The sequence below is a fragment of the Thalassophryne amazonica genome, chromosome 13 (assembly GCF_902500255.1).
Source record: "Thalassophryne amazonica chromosome 13, fThaAma1.1, whole genome shotgun sequence".
Taxonomy (NCBI): domain Eukaryota; kingdom Metazoa; phylum Chordata; class Actinopteri; order Batrachoidiformes; family Batrachoididae; genus Thalassophryne; species Thalassophryne amazonica.
Genome location: NC_047115.1, coordinates 94,698,212 through 94,725,431, shown reverse-complemented (window position 1 = coordinate 94,725,431; position 27,220 = coordinate 94,698,212). Strand labels below are relative to the sequence as shown.

Sequence of the window (27,220 nt, the reverse complement as noted above, 5' to 3'; positions counted from 1 at the left end):
GTTTAGCTAATTGGTGTGTGTCATCTGGCTTCATGGATAGATAAAGCTGGGTATCATCTGCGTAACAATGAAAATTTAAGCAATACCGTCTAATAATACTGCCTAAGGGAAGCATATATAAAGTGAATAAAATTGGTCCTAGCACAGAACCTTGTGGAACTCCATAATTAACTTTAGTCTGTGAAGAAGATTCCCCATTTACATGAACAAATTGTAATCTATTAGACAAATATGATTCAAACCACCGCAGCGCAGTGCCTTTAATACCTATGGCATGCTCTAATCTCTGTAATAAAATTTTATGGTCAACAGTATCAAAAGCAGCACTGAGGTCTAACAGAACAAGCACAGAGATGAGTCCACTGTCCGAGGCCATAAGAAGATCATTTGTAACCTTCACTAATGCTGTTTCTGTACTATGATGAATTCTAAAACCTGACTGAAACTCTTCAAATAGACCATTCCTCTGCAGATGATCAGTTAGCTGTTTTACAACTACCCTTTCAAGAATTTTTGAGAGAAAAGGAAGGTTGGAGATTGGCCTATAATTAGCTAAGATAGCTGGGTCAAGTGATGGCTTTTTAAGTAATGGTTTAATTACTGCCACCTTAAAAGCCTGTGGTACATAGCCAACTAACAAAGATAGATTGATCATATTTAAGATCGAAGCATTAAATAATGGTAGGGCTTCCTTGAGCAGCCTGGTAGGAATGGGGTCTAATAAACATGTTGATGGTTTGGATGAAGTAACTAATGAAAATAACTCAGACAGAACAATCGGAGAGAAAGAGTCTAACCAAATACCGGCATCACTGAAAGCAGCCAAAGATAACGATACGTCTTTGGGATGGTTATGAGTAATTTTTTCTCTAATAGTTAAAATTTTGTTAGCAAAGAAAGTCATGAACTCATTACTAGTTAAAGTTAATGGAATACTCAGCTCAATAGAGCTCTGACTCTTTGTCAGCCTGGCTACAGTGCTGAAAAGAAACCTGGGGTTGTTCTTATTTTCTTCAATTAGTGATGAGTAGAAAGATGTCCTAGCTTTACGGAGGGCTTTTTTATAGAGCAACAGACTCTTTTTCCAGGCTAAGTGAAGATCTTCTAAATTAGTGAGACGCCATTTCCTCTCCAACTTACGGGTTATCTGCTTTAAGCTACGAGTTTGAGAGTTATACCATGGAGTCAGACACTTCTGATTTAAAGCTCTCTTTTTCAGAGGAGCTACAGCATCCAAAGCTGTCTTCAATGAGGATGTAAAACTATTGACGAGATACTCTATCTCCCTTACAGAGTTTAGGTAGCTACTCTGCACTGTGTTGTTATATGGCATTAGAGAACATAAAGAAGGAATCATATCCTTAAACCTAGTTACAGCGCTTTCTGAAAGACTTCTAGTGTAATGAAACTTATTCCCTACTGCTGGGTAGTCCATCAGAGTAAATGTAAATGTTATTAAAAAATGATCAGACAGAAGGGAGTTTTCAGGGAATACTGTTAAGTCTTCTATTTCCATACCATAAGTCAGAACAAGATCTAAGATATGATTAAAGTGGTGGGTGGACTCATTTACTTTTTGAGCAAAGCCAATAGAGTCTAATAATAGATTAAATGCAGTGTTGAGGCTGTCATTCTCAGCATCTGTGTGGATGTTAAAATCGCCCACTATAATTATCTTATCTGAGCTAAGCACTAAGTCAGACAAAAGGTCTGAAAATTCACAGAGAAACTCACAGTAACGACCAGGTGGACGACAGATAACAAATAAAACTGGTTTTTGGGACTTCCAATTTGGATGGACAAGACTAAGAGTCAAGCTTTCAAATGAATTAAAGCTCTGTCTGGGTTTTTGATTAATTAATAAGCTGGAATGGAAGATTGCTGCTAATCCTCCGCCCCGGCCCGTGCTACGAGCATTCTGACAGTTAGTGTGACTCGGGGGTGTTGACTCATTTAAACTAACATATTCATCCTGCTGTAACCAGGTTTCTGTTAGGCAGAATAAATCAATATGTTGATCAATTATTATATCATTTACCAACAGGGACTTAGAAGAAAGAGACCTAATGTTTAATAGACCACATTTAACTGTTTTAGTCTGTGGTGCAGTTGAAGGTGCTATATTATTTTTTTTTTGAATTTTTATGCTTAAATAGATTTATATATTTTATATGCGACTACAGCTGAAAAAAAGTGAACTTGTCCTTTAATGTTTATATAATATTTGATGTTTCCCAGATTTGACATACTGATAAAATCTTCAGCGAGCTTTAAAACCGCTGAACTACCACATTAAACACAAAAGTGTATCAGATGCACAGTTACAAAGTAGAGCTTGTGAATGAAGGCCTACACGATGTGAAGAATGGCATCAAACTGTTCCAACAAACAGCTGTTGAATGAGCAGCAAACAAAGGTCCACTCTGGAGAATTGACCTTTGACATGTACATAGACACTGACGGGTGCCTCAGCTTCATTACAGCAGCCCACAACCCACAAACGCCATCACAGCTCTGAAAGGTTCCACATGAAGAAAGTGTATTCTGAAACGGGTCAGACTGAAGCAAACATTGGAGACCAAGGCTCTGTGAACATCTCCCATCCTTCAGTCACCACAGCAGCTGTCCTGCTGAAACGATGACACGTGCGCTCTGAAGGGGCCGGACAGAACGTGAGGGAGGAGCCAGCCGTCTCACTGCGTCTGATAGCCCGCCACGCTGAAGCTGGATAGGTCCGACATGACTGAACCAGGCAGAGGTGCAGGCTGGGCTGGTGGAGACCCAAATCCTCCCATCCAGGCTGGAGACTGGGACTGCCTGCCAAGACCATACTGCAAGTCAGTACAGCTCACTGGTTTGATTAAAAAAAAAAAAAAATCACCAAGTACTCAATCTACTCAAGTCAGTGACTCAGTGTGAGTGAGACTCTGTTGTTCTACAGAGAAAGATGATTTCAGGATTTGTTTGTTTGATTTGTAAGACTGCTGATGATCAACAACCATTTTCACACCTGAAAGTCCCAACCGAGGTTCATGTTCCTGTTTGCTCTGGTTAGCTTCATGACATACTTGTGTCCTGACATCATCTTGGTAGGCTGCACCTAACCAGAGTCGACACTGATTGGATGATACACCTGCTTTCGTTGAACGCTGACTTGTTGTCATTTTGACAGATAGTTCTGCTTGAATGGAAAAAAAGTGTTCTGTTTGAACAGAGAATAATGAAAGAAATGATTCCTTTTGTTGCAGCTACACTATTATTGTTACGTGTTTTTTTTTGTTTTTTTTACCGGCACCATTCGATGCCACTTTAGAACATCATCGTTTACTGCAGGTCACAGCGATGGACTAAGTGCAGACTGCAGACAGTCACCCCATTTTAATCAGGAAAACGTGACAAATTTATGTGATTTACAGAGAGCAAATAAACAATAACCCCACAAAAAGCTGAATTTTTCAGCAAGCTTCCCATTTTAATATGTTGTGCAAAATGCCCAAACTGTGTAGCATCTTACAATTAGTTACACTGTTGTCTCTTTCTACCATTTAATGGGCGATGATAAACTGACTCAACTTGCTCTAACTGGTTCAAATGTCTGAACTACCCAGAAAGCGTTTTGACATTGCAAACAATCTGGATCAGGGTTCCGTTTGACCCGGAACAAGACCACATCTTTTGGTCGGACCAAAGTTTCATCTTTTGGTTTGGACCATGGTACAAGACCGCACTCATACCTGACGTTTTGGTTTGGACCAAGGTGAAAAGTCTAAGGGTCCGGACCAAACAAGGCAGGTGTGAGAGCACCGTTAATGTTGGACGATACTGACCAGTAGGCCAGAGCAGGTGGATATGTGGGACAGCGGCTGGACTACCCATCTATAGATGGGGCTTCCATTCCAGGTGTGTTCAAGTTTTATTACCCATCATTCCACCAATAAACATAAATAAATACACACAGGGGAATGAAACTATATTCCCCAAGATCCTCGTCAAAGAGTATATAAAAACATACACCATGTCTAAGAAACATGCAATTAAAACCCAATTAAAAACCAACAGTTAAAAGGTTATTTAAATTCTGTGTGATTATTATTGCTCCAAAATATTTTACTGATTAATTTGCATCCCACTTTAATTTATAATTACTCCTAATTTTGCTAATCAGCACAATGACTTTCTACTCAACATGCCAGAATCATGAGAGAACTTTGTGAGGAGCTGACAGTGGAGCTGCCGTTGGAGTTCGCGAAAATAGCAGAGATGTTTGGAAAAAGGGCCACTTTTGGAAGTGGCTGAGAGAGTCAAGCAGCTATGGCTTATGGTCAGTCCGGCTGGACACACCTGTCCGCACAAGCTGGGATTATCCTTTTTCTTCTTCTTCTAAATCAGGACCACAATGGGAAAATGACTCATGCTGGCAGCCATGGTCAGCCCCCACGCACAGAGGTGGGCTTAAACATAGTGGAACAATGGAGGACATCTGCTCACAGGAGGATGGCATGGACCTGGACATGGTTCTCCAGCTGGGGAGCGTGCACCAGCTGGGGAGCGTGCACCATCTGTGCGTGACGGTGCCAGCCAGGACCTCTCTGATGTGGTGGACCAGCTGGTTACTGGCATGTGATGACTTCTTTGATGGTGTGGACTTTACATCTTAGACATCTTTCTACAAGTGGGTTAGTTTTTTTTTTTTCCTTTTGTATTTTGTTCTCCTCAGTGGTGCTGGTAGGCTTTCTTAGTTTTATTGTACTTTGAGAGAATCTATCGGACTTTGGATCTCGATGTGTGTGGAGTCTGTTCACTGTACCGGAACAGCACATTGTTTTAATCCCGTTATAGCTACCACCATGAACGTGCACTCAGATCTCTTCACTGTTTTTCAGGCTGCCTGATCACACAGATGTATTTCTTAGATTTTCACAATTACATCGATGACAACACTTATATGCGTGCACAAAGGTGAGCTTCTGGCAGAGACTGTTTCTAACAGGCTGTGTTCAAGTCTTCTCACAGTGGAGAATGGTTGCTGTTTTTACTGTGACTGCATCAAAATTAACAGTTATCACTTAAAAACGAGTCATCATAACACAACATCACACTTATTTATAAATTTTGCAATGAATCTGCTGAATTCCATTCAACAGCACGCTGGGATGTTTCCTCAAAGCTTACCTAAGCACTCAAAAAAAACAAAAAAACAACAGGTACTCATGAGTACTGTTTTCAGCAGTCTCTGTAGCTGTTTGTTGCGAATGCCATTGATGCTGGTCACAGAAGTCCACAAAGTAATCCTGATACATCATCGGATGGCCACTAGTAGCTTAAATCTAAGCAGTTATAACTTCTGTGCATCATGTCCTTTAATTCATCTCCAATGTGCCTTGAAGCTAATTTAGACAGAAAATTACACTTTAACTTGGAAGACTCAAAGTGATTATTGGCAAACATTACAATCAGCAGTAATAAACCATAATTAGAACATCGTTACTAAAAAATTATAATAATGATACTGATCAGGACTCACTCAAATCCTTGCTGGTTCCATGTCTGGTTGTACATGTTGTAAGAGGGAACTTGCCATCTACTGGTCATGTACTGGCCATATTGCTGCTGTTGCAGGTTCCACTGCCCCCACTGACTGTAATTGGCCTGTGTAAAAAGGGGAGGGAGGGGGGGGGAACAGCACTGCCTGGTTAGACATTATATCTGAGAGAAATTTTTTCAACAGAAATGCAACTTCAATTCTCAATAAGTACTTAAGCATTTACACTGTTGTTATCATGGGTTTCCATTTCTGAGCGTTCCATGAGTGTGACAGTAGTACTTCTGAAGTGCCCTTTTCCCTACCTGCTGTGGAGTTTTGGCCATATCAGGAGATTCTTTGCCCCAGAAGCACTTCACTATGTGCCCTTCAATGGCTGTACCATGTACTGAGACAATGGCATGGGCTGCACTGTCGTGTGAAGAAAACCTACAAGAAGGGTGCAAAGCAATACATTAAACAAATCTGTTTTGTGAATTTCTACAAGGCAAAGCAGGTGGTGTAACTGAAATTTCATCTTATTATTAGCAGTAGCACTGTGGTGAAAGCCACTCCAACTGAGCCATTTCAAGTCACTTAATGTAATTATGCTGACATCTAGTGGCTAAATGCTGCAAAGGATTTCATCTCCCCCGGGTTGCCCACCTGATGAAAGCGTATCCTTTCTCTGGGAAAACTCTGACTTCCATTATTTGTCCAAACAGTGAAAATGTCTGCCGCATTAGATTCTCTGCAAGAATTAAAAACAGAAATGATTCATGTCGTTAGTGTTTAGGATATCTGACATGACGGCACTATAACAATGGCATGCTCAGAAAATGTGGCACTTGCCTGTGAGCCCTGACTGGATTCCGCCACAGTACACGGTACAGTTACGTGGGCTGGACTGAGTCACAACGTCATCAAACCTCAACTGCTTCGAGCCATCTACACGTACAATTGGGGACAACAAATTCTGACTGCAATTTTGACTTCTTAAACAAGTTTTGTGTTTCTCAAGCCCCGCCCTGCCAAATGAACATGTCTGATTGTGACTCAACTACAACTTTGTGAGTGTCTTACTGCCACAGTGCCAGCATTGTATTTCCCCAGAATACGTACTGTCCTGAGCACTTTTTGGAGCTGGCGGCTTGCGTGTTGCCCAGTTGGTCCGGATTTGGCGCCCTCCAAGCCACTGTCCTCCCATCTGAACAATGGAATTCTCAGCATCCTGTAAATCCAAATCAGACAGTTGGCTCTGGATTTGGTGACATTTAATAGCGTCCATGATCAAACATCCTAACCTAATTATGGTTTGCCATTTGATAATCACGGTGGTGATTATTAGAGAGAAGCTAAGCAATGTTAGACGTTTGCAATGTGTGACTATGAATTTAACTACAATTAAGTCTATGTTATTCACTACAAATGTATTAAAGTAGGATAATAACAAAAAATAGAAATAACCTTTCTGTGTTCTTGCACTGGAGCCTTACCAGTTTGTTGTAGAAGGACACAAATCCATACCCCTTTGACTTGCCTGTCGTCATGTCCTTCACAACACGTGCATCCCTGCGGGGCGACGTGACAAGAAATCAGTGCATGTTCTGATGCAAACGGTTTAAACTTAAAGGAACCACGCAAAACACCACCAATCTTCTACCCTGTGCTACAGTAAAGTACATTAGCTATAAGGACCGTGGACTGAGCACTAAATCTTTAACTTAAAAGTAACACTTCAAAACAAAAAATACAAGTACAAATACGTACATGCAGTTTACAACACTAGTTTAACAGAATTTCAGATTACTGGTTCGTGGTCACTAGAGCACCATTTCTCATTCATTGTAGGCTACTAATTTAAATTTACAAAAGGAAAAGAACAAAGATTACCATGTATTCTTAAAATGCGCTGTTGGTGCTCTTCCTACAAATAGAAATATACATAAAATATCAGAGAAAAAAAGGAATGAAATGGCATAGATGGCCTGTTGACAGATTTTGTTTCTAAGGTTAATTTTTGTAAAACCATTAATCTGGGGTACGGAGTTTGGGAGAAGCAAATTTTCAGAAATTGACATTTAGAAACTTTGGAGAGGATTATTGCACTACAACAGCACTATGCAAGACAATTTAAACAGATTTAGAGGAATGTACTTAGTAGGTATTTGCTAATCTAAACTACATCATATTAAAACAAAGCAACAACAGATACACATATAGAAAATATGGAATAAATAGAGAAAAAAAACTACATCTGGGTGTCCAGAGTGCACAGTCCTTGCTGTTAGCCTTCAAGCTCCTGTCCAATCCTATGAGCATTTCTGTAAAATAACCAAAGTGCTATTACTTCACTGATAACCCACAACTACACGCATGTTGAAAGCTGTTCAAGTTCATACACAAAGCTTATATTTTGTTCACATACCAGTTACTTACCAGGCCCTAATGTAAAGTAGGCAAAATGCACACGTGTCAGTCATTAGAACAGACAACATGGAAACCACGGAAAAATGAAAGGACAGCAGCCTCATCAACATCACTTCCAAACAAACAATTATGAGAAAGCATAACTGAAACAAAGAGGAAATCAAAGTGAAGGAAATATGGCGCCTCTGCTATCTGAAAATATCTCATTCATTACACACATATTCCCTGTAATAACAACAATAATAATGATAGAACAAAGGTTTGTCCTCTGCATTTAACCCACCCTAATTACAGTGAGACAAAATCCAACCACTAGGGGCAGCAGACAGCCACAGATGTAGAGACACTGCCTCGATCAGGGGCAGAGTAAGGAGCAGACCCTACATAAGCAGGTTTTGATTTTTGACTGAGCCGCACAAGCATAGGATTAATAGAGCCACTCAGTAAGTGGGTCTCTAAACTGTCTCTGAAAATTTGGGTGCTGATAGATACAGATGAGGACCAGTTTACTTCCTGTTTTGGACATGTGTTGGTGTAAAAAAAAAAAAACATGCACAATGACCATAACACAAAATAAAGACATGCAGGTCACTCAAGCAGCATTTGAAGCTTCTTCCCAGTGCACTGTACCTTTAATCCGTGGGCCACATAGGCTAATCAATACTACTTCAGGTAGAAAAGCTTTGATATGGCATTTTGGTCACTTCTACATAGGGACTTGAAAAATGTATGCAGTAGCTGTAGCCAGGTTGGGGACACCATAATAATAAGAAGAATAAATATGCACTCGTATGTCGCAGACATGAACGAGCAAAGCTCGTCAGCATCTCACCATGTCATTTAGGTTCTTCAGACTTTATTTTGACTAAATGCTTCAGGGAAGCATTAGCATGCCCCCCCAGACCCCCCTCCTTTTTAAGCATTTTTCTTTATTTTCCTCTCACATACTTGGAAAAGCTCCTCACCATCTAACCATGTCCTTTAGGTCCTTCAGACTTTTTTCAGTAAAATGGTTCTTGGGAGCATGAGCAAGACTAAAACCTTTTAGTTCAGAACCCCTGTCTTTTTAAGCATTTTCCTTATTTTGCCTTTCAGCTTCTGGAAGGGCTCTGCCCCCATATTCCCCACCTTTTTAAGCATTTTTCTTTTTGTGCTTTTCAGCTGACCCCCTAATTGCAGCCCTCTTAACCCCCTGCCACATTAAGCATTTTTTAAATGTAGATGTAAATTAATATTCAAAGTTTTCAGCTAGTTGACAGTAGGGCTGTACAATATGGCAAAATTATTGAATCTCAATATTGTCATATAAATTGTCATGTAAATGTGACTTATATACATGCTGTCCATATTCTTGAGCCGCTTAGGTGTGTAGGGAGAGTTCCCATGGGATAAAAAAGATTTTCAACCTACCATCCCTGGTCGGTCTCTCTCTCTCTCTCTCTCTCTCAGTAAACGCTAGTAGAGTTCCACCGTAGATTTGTAATGTATAATAGAAAATATACCTTACTGAATTTTTGATATATGATATGACTATGATTTGACACAAAGTGCAGCAACAGTGAAAATTAAACCTTAAACAAAACAGTAATAATACCACACTCATCATAAGGTTAGGATACTGTGCCCTCCAAAGGTATTGAACACTTGGAATTTCACACATTTTAATTTGTTTATGTCATTTTAAATACAAGAAATACAAAAAATAAAGAATTAAAATTTCTAAAATTACCTTCCTCAAACTCAAACTGAAAGAAAATCTCTAAAACTTGATAAAATCTGTAAAATAATAATCAGTTTTATTGCTAGTTTTCTTCAGACAAGTCAGGAGATGGAAACATGAACATTTTCGACTCACTGATTATGGCTTGGACTTTATTTACATCAGTTATGAAGAAATACAAAGGTTTATTTCACCAAAACATCAAATCTAGTCTTTCATCTTAAATGGACTTTCTGTCAAATTGTAGCTGAATTTTCAGGTCTTCTTTTTAAGAAAATCCTCCTCTACACCACTTCATCAGGAAGCTGGATTTTAGATTTTTAATTCATTTATATCAAGTTGTAGAGATTTGCTTTCAGTGTTAGTTACGGAAGAAAATTTTAGAAAAAAAAAATGTATTTGAAATGGAATAAAAAAAATTAAAACGTGTGAAACACCAAGTGTTCCAATACTTTTGAGGGTAATTGAGAAACACTGAGGAGCAGCATCTTACATCTCATATATAGTGCAACAGATAGAGAATATTCAGAGTGGAATCCTGCAAATGGTGATACAAGCATCAAATTTGGCACAAATAATCCATAGACATGAATGCTTTTAAAAAATAAAACTGATTGGAGAGTTGAATTTTGAAGAGGCAGCCAGGTAGGGGTCAAATGAAGAATTACACAGGGGTCTAAATCAGGGGTGGGCAACTTGCTGCAGATAGGGCCAAGACGGTGCAGGTTTTCTTTGCAGCCACTGACTCCACCAGGTGATTTCACTGATTAATATCACTTTGAGCAGATGGAATCAGTTAATCAGTGAAATCACCTGGTGGAGTCAGTGGCTGCAAAGAAAACCTGCACCGTCTTGGCCCTTTCTGGAGCAAGTTGCCCACCTCTGGTCCAAATTAAAAGATGCTCCAATCATATAGAAAACTACACCACATAATTTGCCTGATTATAAAGATTCCAAAAAAGATAGAGTTTGGACAATCTGTGACTGAATATTATGGAGACAAGAATGGTGACAAAGGTCAGTTTCAGTTTGTACAGGGGTCAAAAGTTAAAGTTCCTCCATTAATTTAGCTCCAGCTGTATCTGTGCTGAATTTGATGCTTGTATCACAATCTGAAGGATCGTTTCAATTATCTGTTGCACAAATAAGCCAACAATAAGCCACCCTGAATTAAAGGAGAAATGCTGCTTTTAACAATCTGGACCTCATTTCTGTCATAAAATACGGTCGTTTACTCACCAATATAAGTTTGGTGTCATTAGAAGTCCATAGTTCAAACAACATGTTCAGTTCAAATCTGGAGCAAACATTTTTCTTCTTCTTCTAAGGTGGATTAGAACTTTGTGGTCCACAGCACCAACTACTGGACAGGAGGAACCTAGCAGTCAATGTGACTCACTGATTTGAAAATGCAGCTCTTTCAACCAGACGTGCGGTGCTGTGACATGTCAATCATCTGTGTCCAATCAGATTTCAGGAGAGTCCAGTGAAGCCCCGGCCTCCGCTCTAGCTCCACCCATGCCAGGAAGTGTTTGACATTTGAACATTTCCTGTTTCACTGCGACTGAGAATTCAGCACTTCCTGTTTGAGTGTGAGCTTGCCACTGAGTTCCCGCAAGATTCCATGGAATCTCATCTGTCAATCCAGGAAGTGTTTGACATTCGATCATTTCCTGTTTTACTGTGGATTTGAAAATTGGCACTTCCTGTTTAGGACGCTCCGTACCATGAGTGAGCTTCACTCATAATAATAATAATAATTATTATTATTATAAGAAGAAGAAGGTGGTATTGAAATTTGGGTGGGAATCTTTAGGCACCTCACAATTCAACTCAACTATGATTCAGAGGGCTGCAAGTCGATTATAAAACAATTAGCGATGCATCATAATGCATGCTTTTTTTTCATATACAGGATTGCTTTTGTGTCACTGTGTGACTTCTTGTTCAAATCAAACTACTTGTGATTATCCCTAATTTATTTCAGCTATGTTTGCACCTGTGTGGCTCTCATTCACTGATTCTACATTCTAAAACCCAGGGGGGCTGTTGCCCATCATCCTACCTGCTAAAACCGCCTGTCTGAGTCAGACTGACTTGTGATTGCGCCCCCCCCCAAAGTCAGACTCACATTTGCAGCTTCTTTCTGCCTTCGTGTTCCCCTCATGTGCACATGGTTGTGCTGCACTAATGCATTTTGCATTTGTCAGAATAATTAAAACAGCAACGTGTGCACGTTTGCGCCAACACAATGCACAGCACAGCAGATTTTAAAATGAAAATAATAAATGAAATATGATTAATAAATAAAATACTTTTGACTGTGCTGAATGCTTGGCCTTTAAAGTAATGGTCAAACAAATCCATTGTGGACATACGAGTATGTCATATGTTGACATAACGTGATAACCAAGCATGACAGAACAAGCTGTTCCTTTTAGAACAGTTTTAACTAAACCAATAAATCGCATCACTCTGTACCGAAACTGAAGCAACTTTAACTTCTGACCCCTACACAAACTGAAAGTGACCACTATCAACAATTTTGCTGTTTGACCCATAACTATGACATTCACATACAGATAGTCCACACTACTGTATACTATAGTTTTTTCGAATCCCTATGATCAGTCAAATAATGTGGTACACCTATCAACACGACTCAAGCATTTTTAAAGTTGTGTAATCCTTCACTGACCCCACCTGGCTACAGCTACCACCATTTTTCAAGTCCCTACAGACAGGTGACTAAAATGCCATATTAAACCTTTTGCCACCCCAGGTAGTAGTGACATGCCTACTTTCAAGGTTCTGGCCCAAGGCCTATTACAGACAAACTATAATTAGGATTTCCTAAACCTATGAATGAGGCAATTTCCACTGCATACTATGGTTCATAACTGTACAGGTCTCGTTGCAAAAGAGGTCTTGATCTCAATGAGACCAACCTGGTTAAATTAAAGTGAATAGTTACCTCTGCCAAGAAGGGTCTATAATGCTTACTGTTTGTCGGTCCATCTGTCCTGTCTGTCTGTCAGATTCTCAGCAGGATATTGCAAAATTATAAATGAATTTCAATTTAATTTGGTAGCGATGTGGTCCCTGTGCCAAGGGAGAGCTGATGAAATTCTGGTGCAGATCTGAGTTAAGGTGCGAGTGGTATTTTTAGTGTTTGAACTGTGATTTTGATTACTTTGCGCTTAATTCTGACTTTGATGCTGACCAATCTGCAATCGTTGAGGCTTGACCTGTACTCCTCTGATGCCAATCCCCCAGATTTGACTATTGTAACATCTTACTCTCTGGCCTTCCATGTACAAACACAAGAAAGGTGGTTCATAAGAAAAAATGGAGACTCCTAAGTGCCTTTCTTCTTTTAAAGAAACTCCTCCTCTCACTCCACCATGAAGTTGTACAACTTGTGATGCAACAGGAAAAAGTTGCACTATGCAGTTTCTACAATCACAGCCACAGACTGATACCTGATTCAGAGCTGATTCTTGATGGCTTCCTTCACTAATCATCCTGCACAGTCACTTGTTTCTTGAGCACTGCCTCCTCCAGACAGATTTACCATGTGGTACAGTGCTGTTTGTATTTCTTAATGATTAATATAAAAAGATATGACTTGGAAATGTTCACGTATCCATCCACTGGCTTGTTTAGAAAAGTTGTTATATAAAAGTGATGAAGTGTATGAACAATAAACCGTACATCACATTTGCCCAAATACTTATGGACTCCAAAAAAGAAGAGAATCGGTGTAAAAATGGCTGTAATTTCTTTTCCGCGCAGGTGGAGGACACGGGAAATGGCCAGTGTGTCTCTAAGTTGTGACTGGCCAAGCACACCAAACGAAGATCATCAGGGAGAGATGAAGAATGTGGAGGCTCGGGGGTCCCTGGAGATAGATATATATGTACCACGCAGAGGCAAAACTTAGAAAGAAAAGAGCATTAAAAATGTTTTCATCAGGATGCTCTGAGATAAAAACTGAGTGAGATGTAACATAATTAAAAGAAAGAAAAATAAGTGAGAGTGATGAGCAGCCACAAAGAGAGAAAAAAGAATCCACGAATGCAAGCAACAAATTCTAAATTCAACCTTTAACATACAAAAGCACCCAGTCGGGTCACAAATCCAAGTGTATAGAGAGACCAATGGGTTAAAAAAAAAACAAAAAACAAAACCCTGTCGTTTATACAGCAGGAAACCAGTCAACAATGATCCAACAAGTACATCAACTAAAAAAAATCATTTTTAAAAATGAAGGAATAATTTTGTTTACAGTTACATCGATATGTTTCTGCCTGTAAAACAAGCTGAGAACTGAAGGTTTTTTTAAATTCACTGTCAATATGAAATACTTAAGATTCTAAAACTCCACAATATGTTTGCATTTCACCACAGTAATAATTACATAATTAATAACACACTGCACATATAATGACATCACAAACTTACGAGATTTTCCCAAAAGGTGCAAATGCTTTCCTGACATCCTCAGTGGTGATCTCAGGGCTCAGATCACCAACAAAGACATGGAAGTGATCTAAGATTACACATAAAAAAGTCAAGAAGCATTTTGTAGCACCTGCAAAAAGTTTGATTTGAACAGAACAAAAGGATGAAGGATCAAAACTTACTGGACGTGTCTTTCTTCTGGCTACTTGGAGTTGTGGCCCAATTTACTTTGACCTCCTGAAAGCAGAGGAGTTCAAAAGAGCATTTTAAAAGTCTGACCGACAGAATTTATCTCAAATCCTGACGATAACATGTTTTCCTTCTCTCTCAGCTCCTCCCACTTACTGTGAACACAGAGAGCGAATAACAGCCGAGCAGGTATGTGGATGAATGATGACTTTGATGATAAAAACGTGAAATTTGACACAGTCTTCGAGCAGACCCTAAAGATAATTTTTTGGCTATAGGGACATCACAGAGGCGGCCATTTTCCAAGATGGCTGCAATACAGTGTTGTTTTATTAGCAGCTCAGGCTCTAGACCACCATGGGTCTTGATCCTGGTGCCTAATCCTACATTTTTAAGGATGAGGAATGCAGTGGTACTATTTATATCCCCAAACGATGAGTCAGGGAGGGATATTATGGGGGGTTTTTTTGTGGACCATCACTGTGTCTGCCACTGCAGAATTTTCACATGAGTGTGTTAACTCCAAGAGCTTTCATTTGATTCTTCTCAAATTATCTGGAAACATTCATGGCCCCCCTGAGGATAAAGTCTATTGATTTTGGTGACCCTAGGACCTTCCCTCTAGGACCACCATTAGGACAAATGTTTGAATTAGGATTAGTGTATCTTTAAATGCTTTCATCTAAATCAATGAAATCTAATGGTTTTTTGTTTGTTTTTAATGAGAACAACAAAAAAGAGGTCACAGTTACAGTGAATGCTGAAGTGCAATGCTAGCTCTGAAAACACAACTGCAGTGACATAGTGACAACAAAAAAAGAGGTCACAGTTATAGTTAAATGCAACGTTAATTCTGAAAACACGAGCCACCACAGTGGCAAAGTGCAGTATACTTAAGCTCTGCCTTGAAACATTTGCACTTTTATCCCTTTTTGCATCCACAGCAGAGGAGTTCACTTCAGACCCTGGTAGCTTCTGGTGATACAAGTTCAGCTTTGGTCTTGTATCCTGCCCCATCTCTGCCACGTGTTGAATTAGCTGGACATTTCAGTATCTCATCTCTGTCTTCCTGACACAGAACACAGTTCTTCCCGTCTGTGGTCAGGCACTGTGTATCTGACATCCAGGCTCAGTAGGGTCCACTAACTTGAATAGTTTGGCCACTGTCACACAACTCACTATGCTACTTAAAGAACAGCATGTACTAGCTCTATCACCACCAATCCAGCATCAGCTGAAACTACTAGGAAGGAGCATCAGCTGCCAGCACAGTCACACTGAAGAGTACCGTTAAAGCCCCCCGACACTCGCACGACTTTGATATCGCCACCACACATTAATAACGTGAACTTCATGTGAACACTGTGCAAACTATTAAAAAACTCGGCATGCGAGTGAGTGATTGCTTCAGCAAACACAGCACAGCTCATCTAAACAATTATAACGAGATGTTAAATCTATCATAAACATGATTTTACAGCTACTCATAAGAAGGAAGGAACATAAAACTGTTTTACCAAGCCATTACAATATAAACATTACAAATACCTTTTAGACGGTTCCATTTCATTCTCCACCTCATGGAGCAGACGAGAGTGTGAGAGAGAAAAAGGGTCCAGCTGCAACAGTCCTCTGTGATTCCCAAAGCAATTAGAGGCGTTTTCGACAGCCAAATCTGACAGAAAATGATTAACCCTCCACAAAATAATTATTTTATATAAGCAGCGTCCAGTGTACTAAAGCGCAGTGTCCAGCAGAACAAAGTGCAGCATCCAGCTGGGAATACAGCGGGTGGGATCATCACAACAAAGTACATGCATGTGGATCAAAGTTGTGCAAGTGTCAGAGCACCTTTAGCTGCAACAGGCCAGTCAAGGTCAGCTGAAAGCATACAAATGTACATACAGACTAGTCCCAAAAATTGAGATCGGCATCAGACCCAAACCAACTAAATACCGACATTTTGACCAATGACATTTTCATTACCGACATTTTAAAATCAGTTTGAAATATGATGTGTGTGTGTGTGCTCACAGCCCGTTCATAAATGCTTGCTCATACTCTTACGTGCGCCACTAGCTTAGCTTATGGCAAGCTAAAAGTGGACACTCATTTTGGCCGAACAACTATCCAGTTTCTGGATATTCTGTGTTAGTGCGCCTGAGGCCGAAGTGCCTGATGAATTCCTGCGCAAAAAGTAGTTCCCAGATAACTGTGATATAATGAGTATATCTCATCGAAATCAATTCTAAAATTTACCATTAATAAAAATATAAAGACAACTGAAGTTTTAAGAGTGGCCATAATAAATATTTAAGAAGCTTAAAGTTTTGGAGCAAATTCACCTGTTATTGCTCAAGCACATTGTAAACATTGACACAATGGAGTTTGATGAGGAAGAGTTCAGAAAGATACTATTGGAATGTTTTGATGACTATTTACGTTGGCGATGAAAGACTTGGGTGTTAACTTCGTGTTAAAGTCAGAACAAGAAGCTGCACTGAAAGAGATCTATCTGGGACAAAGAGACATTCTGTGTGTTGTCGCTCCAATGAGAGCGGCACTCTGAGCAGGGTGGCGAGAAAGTAGTCTGGCTCAATCTGTGGGCAAGCTATCCCATAATGCCAAAATAGCAGAGATGTCGGTACAACGAGAGCGGCACGCTGAACAGGATGATGCTTGCTTTTCTAGATTGCTGATGTTAGCCAAATATGTTAGCTTAGCTTGCTAGCTTAACAACTAAAAACTTTCACCTGTTCATTGTTGAGTATTGAGAAAAACTGCTCATACTTTTCTTGTAGCAATCAAATCTGCACCAACAAGTCTTGCATCAGAGAATAATGGATGACAAAAAGCGGCTGCATGTCAGACTATTTTTAGAGCTCCCTCTACTGGATAATTCTTGTAAACAGCAAATAATGAAACATTGAGAAGAAGGGTACTGTGTTGTACTCTCAGTCACAGTTTGAAAACATGTATAACATCACCAAAATTACATTTTAATGGTTTTACAATTATTTAGTTACCTGAATGCTAGCCAGATGTTGTTACATAGGTGCTAGCATGTTGTAAATAGTACTACTGCATTCCTCATCATTGAATATGTAGGATTAGGCACTGAAATCAAGAGCCTTGATGGTCTAGAGCCTGAGCAACTGAGAAAACAACAACCCGTGGCAGCCATCTTGGAAAATGGCCACCTCAGTGATGCCCCTGTAGCCAAAAATTATCTGGTTGGTATGCTCTAACTGTGTGCCAAATTTCATGCTTTTATCGTCAAAGTCACGATTCACCTCAAATATTGCACGTATCTGCTCCACTATAAAGACAAAGTCAAATTAAACCCGGTTGAAGTGCTGGTTTCACTTTTGGAAAACTCTTTTCCTTTGTCAAACAGGCCAAAGGGTAACATATATTCAACACCAGTGTTGCCACAGTTTACTCTGAAAAACTAATCCGATTACTAATTAACTTATTACTTTAATAGGAGTGTCCTTGCCTCAAGTGGAGGAGTTTAAGTATCTCCGGGTCTTGTTCACGAGTGAGGGACGGATGGAGCGTGAGATCAATAGACGGATCGGTGCAGCATCTGCAGTGATGCGGTCGCTGTATCAGACCGTCGTGGTGAAGAGAGAGCTGAGTAGGGGGGCAAAGCTCTCGATTTACTGATCGATCTACGTTCTGATCCTCACCTATGGTCATGAGATTTGGCTCATGACCGAAAGAATGAGATCGCGAGTACAAGCGGCCGAGATGAGTTTCCTCCGCAGGGTGGCTGGGCGCTCCCTTAGAGATAGGGTGAGGTGCTCGGTCACTCCGGAGGAGCTCGGAGTCGCGCTGCTGCTCCTCCACGTCGAAAGGAGTCAGTTGAGGTGGCTCGGGCATCTTTTCCGTATGCCCCCTGGACGCCTCGCTGGAGAGGTGTTCCGGGCACGTCCCATTGGGAGGAGGCCCCGGGGAAGACCCAGGACACGCTGGAGGGACTACGTCTCTCGGCTGGTTTGGGAACGCCTTGGGGTTCCCCCAGAGGAGCTGGGGGACGTGTGTGTGTGGATCGGGAGGTCCGGGCGGCTTTGCTTGAGCTACTGCCCCCGCGACCAGACTCCGGATAAAGCGGAAGAAAATGGATGGATGGATTATTACATTACTGATTACTCAATTTTAAAAGTACCTACGTTAGATTATTAGTTACTTTATTATTTACATTCACCAGCGACTGAATGTAACTAAAGTAACTGTGGCAGCACTGTTCAATACTTAGATGTAACCAACCATGTTCCATTCACTGTTATCACAATACAGTCCACTGTTAGCGGTCGCTCACAAGAAGCACTTGGGTGTCGACATCAACATGACCACGAGTTGCAAGACAATGGAGAAAGTACATTTGCAATTGATCAAGGGTATGAAAACAGTTAACATAATTTCTTGGAATTGCAGCTCTGACTTGTTTATGTTTTCCGGAAACACAAATCAATGTGATGAATCATCTACTACTGAGTTTTCAATATTGGGAATTTTCCCAGATGTTCTGCGCATTTTGGCCTAATAGGACATTCCATTTGTACTCCGAGGTTTGAATTTCAAAGTAAAAGCCCCAGAAACACTCCCCGAAGTCAGAATTCCAAGGCATCAACTCGTTCAAACACCACATAGACAGAGATCTCAATCGAAGGTGGCTGCTCCAAGCAGCAACAAGAGTGAAAGCTCTGGTTTTTACTGTCATCTCCACACTTTTGTCTTTTTGTGTCCAATGTAATAAATCGCGCACACAGGTTCATGAAACCACTGTGTGTGGACATGTTGCTGTGGTATTTTTATGCATCAAACATTGTGTAATGTGTTGGTTATCAACTGGTGACACTAATACTAGCTAACCTGGCAGATGTTGCTAACAATAACTGCCTACTCCGCGCTGCAAACAAAGCAGTGAATTAAAACACAAACGGAACTTCTGCACCATCTGTCCTCTTCCTTTGGGTGTCTTTGTTGGACAACATATTTCTGTAGCTCTACAATCAAAAATCTTGGAGATGTCCATCTTATTTTTTTTTTACTGACTGCCTTTTTATTTACTGCCTTTTATTGTGGCCAGCCTAATGCCGCGTTCACACCACGCGAGCGACGGCGGCGACAGGTTGCCATGTAATCCCTATGGAAGGACGCGTTGTGGTGCCACAAAAGTTCAAGCCACGCAATGCGATGCGAATGAAGCGACGCGAATGAAGCGATTTTGAGCGACTGGCGCGTTTGTGGCGCAATATCGTGTCGCGTCGCCCTCCTCCCAAGTTGAAAAATCTGAACTTTTTCATCTTGTCGCCCCCCAATGACCAATCAGGGACTGGATATGTACTGATGTGAAGATGTATGGAGTTTATACTTGATGTGGACATGTCCTGTCTCTGGCAGCCAGCCTCTCAGCAGGACTTATGTCCCTTTTGTCCTTTATTTCACAATTATGACAGAGTTTGAGGGGAGAGCGAGCAGCAGCACCGCAGCCGTTTTTTGTTTCCTTTGATGTGCGCGCGCGAATGAATCGTCCGTGAAGATTATGTTATTTATTAACTACACAGATGTATAATAAAACAAAGGGTGACTGGTTTATAACACAATTATGACAGAGTTTGAGGGGAGAGAGAGAGAGACAGCGAGGAACCGCAGCAGCAGCCAGTTTTTTTTTTTTTCTTTTGTTTACATGTGCGCACGCAAACGGGACAGGAGGTCCTCAAACCGGAACTCCTGCAGCTCCAGTTATTTGCTGCAGCTCCTGCAGAAAATAATGAAACTCCCCGAATTGGGAACATCTCATGAGGATGTTGTGAAACCAGGGATGGCGCCGCTGGCAACATTTGTCAGCTTTCTACAACAAACAGAGTACAGCAACTCACTCCGTGTGATCAAGGTCCGCCATGTAGACTTGACGGCGAGCGGAATGGAAGCTCCTCCTATTTGATGACGCATTGGGGTGAATTTTCGCAGTGAAAGCAGAGCGACACACTGGGCGATGTTGGCGCGTCCATCAGCAGGTGAGGGAAGTGAATTTGTGGAGTCGTGTGGCGTGCGGTGTGAACGTGGCATGAGGCACACCTGTGCAATAATCATGCTGTGTAATCAGCATCTTGATCTGCCAGACCTGTGAGGTGGGATGGATTATCTCAGCAAAGGAGAAGTGCTCACTAACACAGATTTAGACAGATTTGTGAACAGTATTTGAGAGAAATAGGTCTTTTGAGTATATAGAAAATGTTGTAGATCATTGGGTTCAGTTCATGAAAAGTGGGAGCAAAAACAAAGTGTTGCATTTATATTTTTGTTCTGTTTGTGTGTGTGTGTGTGTGTGTGTGTGTGTGTGTGTGTGTGTGTGTGTGTATATATATAATAATGGGTGAGGCTTGAATGCCCAATGCAACACCCGCTGACCACAACTTGATCACGTCTGTTTTAAAAGTTATGTAACAGTCTCTTATTGACCATGATTTGATACGGGCCCATGAATATGTTCGACAGCAAATGCCACTACAACGCTTACAGGACAATTTTGACAACGAGTCAGCGTACCTTTCCTAATATCTTCCTCCCATTCATGGCTGCAAGAGCTGCAGCAGCATCTCTGTGGTCAAAGAACTCCACAAAACAGTAAGGGTCAGTGCTTGAATGCTGCAAACACAACAGGTTAGTCATTTTAAACTGTTATGTTGACAATTCAGAGACAACTGTACAATAACTCAATCAATCAATCAATCAATTTTTTTATATAGCGCCAAATCACAACAAACAGTTGCCCCAAGGCGCTTTATATTGTAAGGCAAGGCCATACAATACTTATGTAAAACCCCAACGGTCAAAACGACCCCCTGTGAGCAAGCACTTGGCTACAGTGGGAAGGAAAAACTCCCTTTTAACAGGAAGAAACCTCCACGTAAACCTAACTGCACGTGAAAATAAGTATTTTCAATACTGTCACAACATTACTCAAAAAAAAAAAAATTGCTGAGACTCATCTTAACATGATCTGACAAAATTCTGATGCTGGAGCTCAGATTTACTGTCAACATGGTCAGTTAATGATCTGAAAAACACCATATCTTTTGAGCAAAAATCATAACTGAGCAAATAAGTGTTTTTAAAACAATTCTTTCAGAGGTAAGGATACAAAAAGGTTAGAACCACACAAAAACTAAGCTTCAGCTCTTGATCTAGTACACTTTGAAGCAGTGACTGAAAGACATTTGTTTCATCTTTAAAATCTGTATGTTTTCATCTACTTTTTGACCCATACTTTAATACTATCAGATTTGGGAGCAAGCAATGGTGCCACATATCCACCACACTACCGAATCATCTTGGTACTTGGATGGCAACCACCCCGAAAGACAACAAGTCCATCCTCAACTCTTGAAAGTAAACATCCATCTACTGCATCTAGCATGCCACATATCCAAAATAGAGCTGCTGCCATTCCCTCACAATGCCATTATCCAATTCTACCTACAACCAGCCATACAGTGGAACTGTGATGCATGCGTGTCACACTATGCATGTGTTACACTCCAACAGCTCTGTCTCTCTGCTCTGTACAGCTCAAACTTCAGAGCTCCCTGGAATTCAAGGGAGTTTTTGAAGAAAAGTCCATTCCAGCCTTCAATAAAACACTGATTTCAATAATAATAATAATAATAATAATGATAATAATAAAACCTTTCCACATGGGTTGCAATGGCCTAAATGCACGCACGAGCATGACATATTTCAGGATGGTTGTAAACATGCGGCCATCGTGCTACCATGGAGTGCTAGTCACCAAAACAATCTAAACTGCTCTCTTTTTTTGTTGATGTTTCAATGCAACAATGTGTAAACATTCCAAAGTGTAATTTCCAAGACAGGAGGACAGCACCTCTAGCCGCCACTCTGTGTGCTGTAATCCAGAGAATATTATTAGAGTATTTCAATGCGCTTCCAAAGAAAAATAATTAATCAATCAATCAATCAATTTTTTTATATAGCGCCAAATCACAACAAACAATTGCCCCAAGGCGCTTTATATTGTAAGGCAAGGCCATACAATAATTATGTAAAACCCCAACGGTCAAAACGACCCCCTGTGAGCAAGCACTTGGCTACAGTGGGAAGGAAAAACTCCCTTTTAACAGGAAGAAACCTCCAGCAGAACCAGGCTCAGGGAGGGGCAGTCTTCTGCTGGGACTGGTTGGGGCTGAGGGAGAGAACCAGGAAAAAGACATGCTGTGGAGGGGAGCAGAGATCGATCACTAATGATTAAATGCAGAGTGGTGCATACAGAGCAAAAAGAGAAAGAAACAGTGCATCATGGGAACCCCCCAGCAGTCTACGTCTATAGCAGCATAACTAAGGGATGGTTCAGGGTCACCTGATCCAGCCCTAACTATAAGCTTTAGCAAAAAGGAAAGTTTTAAGCCTAATCTTAAAAGTAGAGAGGGTGTCTGTCTCCCTGATCTGAATTGGGAGCTGGTTCCACAGGAGAGGAGCCTGAAAGCTGAAGGCTCTGCCTCCCATTCTACTCTTACAAACCCTAGGAACTACAAGTAAGCCTGCAGTCTGAGAGCGAAGCGCTCTATTGGGTTGATATGGTACTACGAGGTCCCTAAGATAAGATGGGACCTGATTATTCAAAACCTTTTAAGTAAGAAGAAGAATTTTAAATTCTATTCTAGAATTAACAGGAAGCCAATGAAGAGAGGCCAATATGGGTGAGATATGCTATCTCCTTCTAGTCCCCGTCAGTACTCTAGCTGCAGCATTTTGAATTAACTGAAGGCTTTTTAGGGAACTTTTAGGACAACCTGATAATAATGAATTACAATAGTCCAATTGAATTAGTTTTTCAGCATCACTCTGAGACAAGACCTTTCTGATTTTAGAGATATTGCGTAAATGCAAAAAAGCAGTCCTACATATTTGTTTAATATGCGCTTTGAATGACATATCCTGATCAAAAATGACTCCAAGATTTCTCACAGTATTACTAGAGGTCAGGGTAATGCCATCCAGAGTAAGGATCTGGTTAGACACCATGTTTCTAAGATTTGTGGGGCCAAGTACAATAACTTCAGTTTTATCTGAGTTTAAAAGCAGGAAATTAGAGGTCATCCATGTCTTTATGTCTGTAAGACAATCCTGCAGTTTAGCTAATTGGTGTGTGTCCTCTGGCTTCATGGATAGATAAAACTGGGTATCATCTGCGTAACAATGAAAATTTAAGCAATACCGTCTAATAATACTACCTAAGGGAAGCATGTATAAAGTGAATAAAATTGGTCCTAGCACAGAACCTTGTATTAATTAAAGAAGCGGTGAGTAATTAACATCTGACAAGACAACTTTACAAACACTTTACCAGTTTGTAGCAGACATTTCCAAAGTACAGACCTGATTGAGCCTTTAACTGCAGCTGGATGCAGACGTCTGAGAAACAGAGCCGTGCCAGTGATTTTCACTGGAACAACTTCAGTCTTCCAGCCCCACAACCCAGAGTTTGAGAAAGGACAGAGCAACCCAACACAGAAACAATGCGGACTGATGACCCGTCTGTAGACGTGGAATATCCCAACCAAGGCGACTGTGCCAGTACTGAGCCTGCAGTGCTGGATCTGTCGGTTGACCAAAATGAATAACTCCATGTGCAAATAGTACGGCTCCGAAAGCAAATCGAGGAGATAACCATCAGCAGCAAGTTCTGTTTGGAGCAGTTTGCTGCGACGGATGATGACATAAAATTTTTCACAAGGTAAATTAAGATATCTATCTTCTCAGACTCATATAGAAGTATTAGAGCTATACAGCAGTAGCGTAATAAATTACAATAATGATGTTAAGACATTTGCAGTTTAATGCTGAGCATTGACACCAAACATATCAACACACAACATATACGAGGTCTGTCAATAAAGTAACGGTCCTTTTTATTTTTTTCAAAAACTATATGGATTTCATTCATATGTTTTTACGTCAGACAAGCTTGAACCCTCATGCACATGCGTGAGTTTTTCCACGCCTGTTGGTGACGTCATTCGCCTGTGAGCACGCCTTGTGGAAGGAGTGGTCCCGCCCCCTCGTCGGATTTTCATTGTCTGGAAATGGCGGAATGATTTGGACTTTTTTTCCATCAGAATTTTTTCAGAAGCTGTTAGAGACTGGCACCTGGAAACTATTCAAAAAAATTTATCTGGCTTTTGGTGAAAATTTTACAGGCTTCACAGAGAATAAGGACTGTTACTACAGCTTTAAGGACAGCTTTAAGGACAGCTTTAAGGACGCTCGGCGCACCACGCTCCGAGCTGCGACGACGCGGCAGTAAACGCCACATCATTTCTAAGCTGATGGCTCTGTTGATACGAGACCGTCGTGTGCACTTTCTCTCTTTCTCTGGTCGTTACGCATGAAGCCTCCGCGCAGCTTTCCATGACAAAATCTCTTGTTAAAAGTGAAATCTGCCGGAAAATGGCTGATGTCCAGCTCTTGTGATAACCAGAGAATGTGCACACGATGGTCTCGTATCAACAGAGCCATCAGCTTAGAAATGATCTGGCGTTTTATGCCGCGTCGTCGCAGCTCGGAGCGCAGTGCGCCGAGCGTCCTTAAAGCCGTCTTTAAAGCTGTAGTAACAGTCCTTATTCTCTGTGAAGCCCGTAAAATTTTCACCAAAAGCCAGATAAATTTTCTGAATAGTTTCCAGGTGCCAGTCTCTAACAGCTTCTGAAAAAATTCTGATGGAAAAAAAGTCCAAATCATTCTGCCATTTCCAGACAATGAAAATCTGACGAGGAGGCGGGACCACTCCTTCCACAAGGCGTGCTCACAGGCGAGTGACGTCACCGACAGGCGTGGAAAAACTCACGCATGCGCAGGAGGGTTCAAGCTTGTCTGATGTAAAAACATATGAATCAAATCTATATAGTTTAAAAAAAAATAAAAAGGACTGTTACTTTATTGACAGACCTCGTATGTCCCACAGATGCTACTGTTTTCATCCACTTTCAGTCACTGACTGGAAATGTTATAACCTTATGTCCAGTGTGGAACTGATGCGTGCATTGAGCCTACTGTAACCGCTGGTTAGTGTCTCTCATCATTAGTGTCTCAATGAGAGACACTAATTCATTTTATGGTTAACATTACAGCTGCCTCAGAACCCAAATCTTAACCACTCACCTCTGTGATCATTTTACAACTTTTGCAGCGACCTATCTGGGTAAAGAGCTGCAGAATCAAAACTTCGGTTACATCTCTGGAGAGGTTCCCCACATAACTGAACAGAAAGGAATAGATTAATTTAAAGATACTTTGAGTTGTTTTTTTAAACTTGTCTGTATTTTTTCCTTAACTTTACCGAAGGGTAAATAACTATGTAAAACAGCAAACATGTACTTGATGCATAAAAACAAAAACAGGCACACATTTAAATAAACAAGCTACAACATTTACAATACAAAAACGATAGTTCTTAAGAGATTATTGTACAGTTCTGCAGTGTTTTCCTAAAAACACGCCTCGAGTGACGTAACTTATCTCTAAATATAAAATAACAGGTTGGGATCACACTCGTTTAAGTTGTTATTTTTGCTGCATTAGACTGACTAACGTGACGCCGAATTAATCTATTCAATATTGAAGAAAACTTGTGCAACTTAACCGGCTCGAAAGTTGTAGCTGAAGCTAACTCTGAGTTAGCGTCCGGTTCCTGATGTGACAAAGAAACAAAAGCGTTACCGTGAAGTATATCGAAAATCTGTTACTTACAGTGTTTTAGGATACGCTTCGTCATCCATGATCAATGATAAGAATTACTCAGTATGATATTTTAGATACAACCTACTGATAAATTAGGTAATGACGATGCTAAAGCTAACACAGCAGTGCGTCGAGCACGTCTTCTTCGTTTGTCCAATTATCGCCCGTTGGTGTGCTACTGCCACTGTTGGGGCTGGAGTGTAGTTAAAAAAATAAAAAATGCCAGCCAGTTTGAAGAGTCTGTGGACATACTAGAGATGTGTACATCACCCAACACTGTAATAAGGCTGTCGCTTTGTGTGTAAGTCCTATGCTGCTGTCAGACTCCACAACCAGCAATGTTCCCAGTAGATCAACCAGATCACTTAAATCATTAACATCGTTATAGTAACAATTTTTCAGCCATGTGCAATAATACTACACATTCTGTGCAATATTTGTACACTCATGTACAACATCACTTTAACACTCATGTGCAATATTACAAAACATTCTTTCTGCTTGTTCTCCTGTATCCACCTCATTCTGAGCCCCCACGAGGCTTTGCATGAATTATGGGTAGAGGTGGGCGGATCGATACCAATGCTGGTATTGATATTGAACAATCCTCGTGTAAAAAGATTGATTCTCAAGCTTTTTTTTCTCTCCCGCACGCAGATTCATCAAAGTCTACTCTCTGTCTGTAAGAGCTGCGCTGTCACACAACACGGAGCAGCGCACCCTTGTATTGTGGTTTGTCAGCCCTTTACCTCAGGAGATTTTGTTTTAACCTCTTAAACCCTAGAGTCCCCAAATTTAGGGACTTGCCCTGTTTTGGAACATTTGAACACTCATAACTAACCAATGCTGACACCAACATACACTTATTATACATCAATATGTCAAGTGAAGTCTCCTCTACAAAAGTGTCCACTTCAATCACATTATCAACTAACCACAGCTGAAACGCCACGCAAATAGAGACATAAATCAGAATTCATTTTTTGGGAAAAAAAAAACCTCATTTACTCCTACCAAGTATTATTTACACTCAACAAAAATATAAACGCAACACTTTTGGTTTTGCTCCCATTTTGTATGAGATGAACTCAAAGATCTAAAACTTTTTCCACATACACAATATCACC

The 27,220-nt window shown here is 40.7% G+C and overlaps 1 protein-coding gene across 3 annotated transcripts; it reads right to left on the bottom strand.

Annotated features, from left to right (window-relative positions):
- Positions 1-2,165: 2,165 nt before the first annotated feature.
- On the bottom strand, positions 2,166-26,240 carry tial1 (TIA1 cytotoxic granule-associated RNA binding protein-like 1). Of its 3 annotated transcripts, none has more exons than XM_034185027.1 (12): positions 26,103-26,240; positions 25,515-25,611; positions 20,883-20,981; positions 14,318-14,372; positions 14,136-14,223; positions 7,018-7,093; positions 6,644-6,752; positions 6,374-6,469; positions 6,188-6,272; positions 5,848-5,971; positions 5,525-5,649; positions 2,166-2,817 (listed from the first exon to the last, which is right to left on the bottom strand). In XM_034185027.1, the coding sequence occupies exons 1-12, from the start codon at positions 26,129-26,131 to the stop codon at positions 2,694-2,696; spliced, it is 1,107 nt and encodes a 368-aa protein (XP_034040918.1). In that variant the 5' UTR covers positions 26,132-26,240; the 3' UTR covers positions 2,166-2,693. The 3 variants fall into 3 exon arrangements, with proteins under 3 accessions (XP_034040918.1, XP_034040916.1, XP_034040917.1); XM_034185025.1 differs by having other exon boundaries at positions 2,799-2,817; positions 5,521-5,649; XM_034185026.1 differs by lacking the exons at positions 14,136-14,223; positions 14,318-14,372; positions 20,883-20,981; positions 25,515-25,611; positions 26,103-26,240 and adding an exon at positions 7,415-8,162 and having other exon boundaries at positions 2,799-2,817; positions 5,521-5,649.
- Positions 26,241-27,220: the final 980 nt, after the last annotated feature.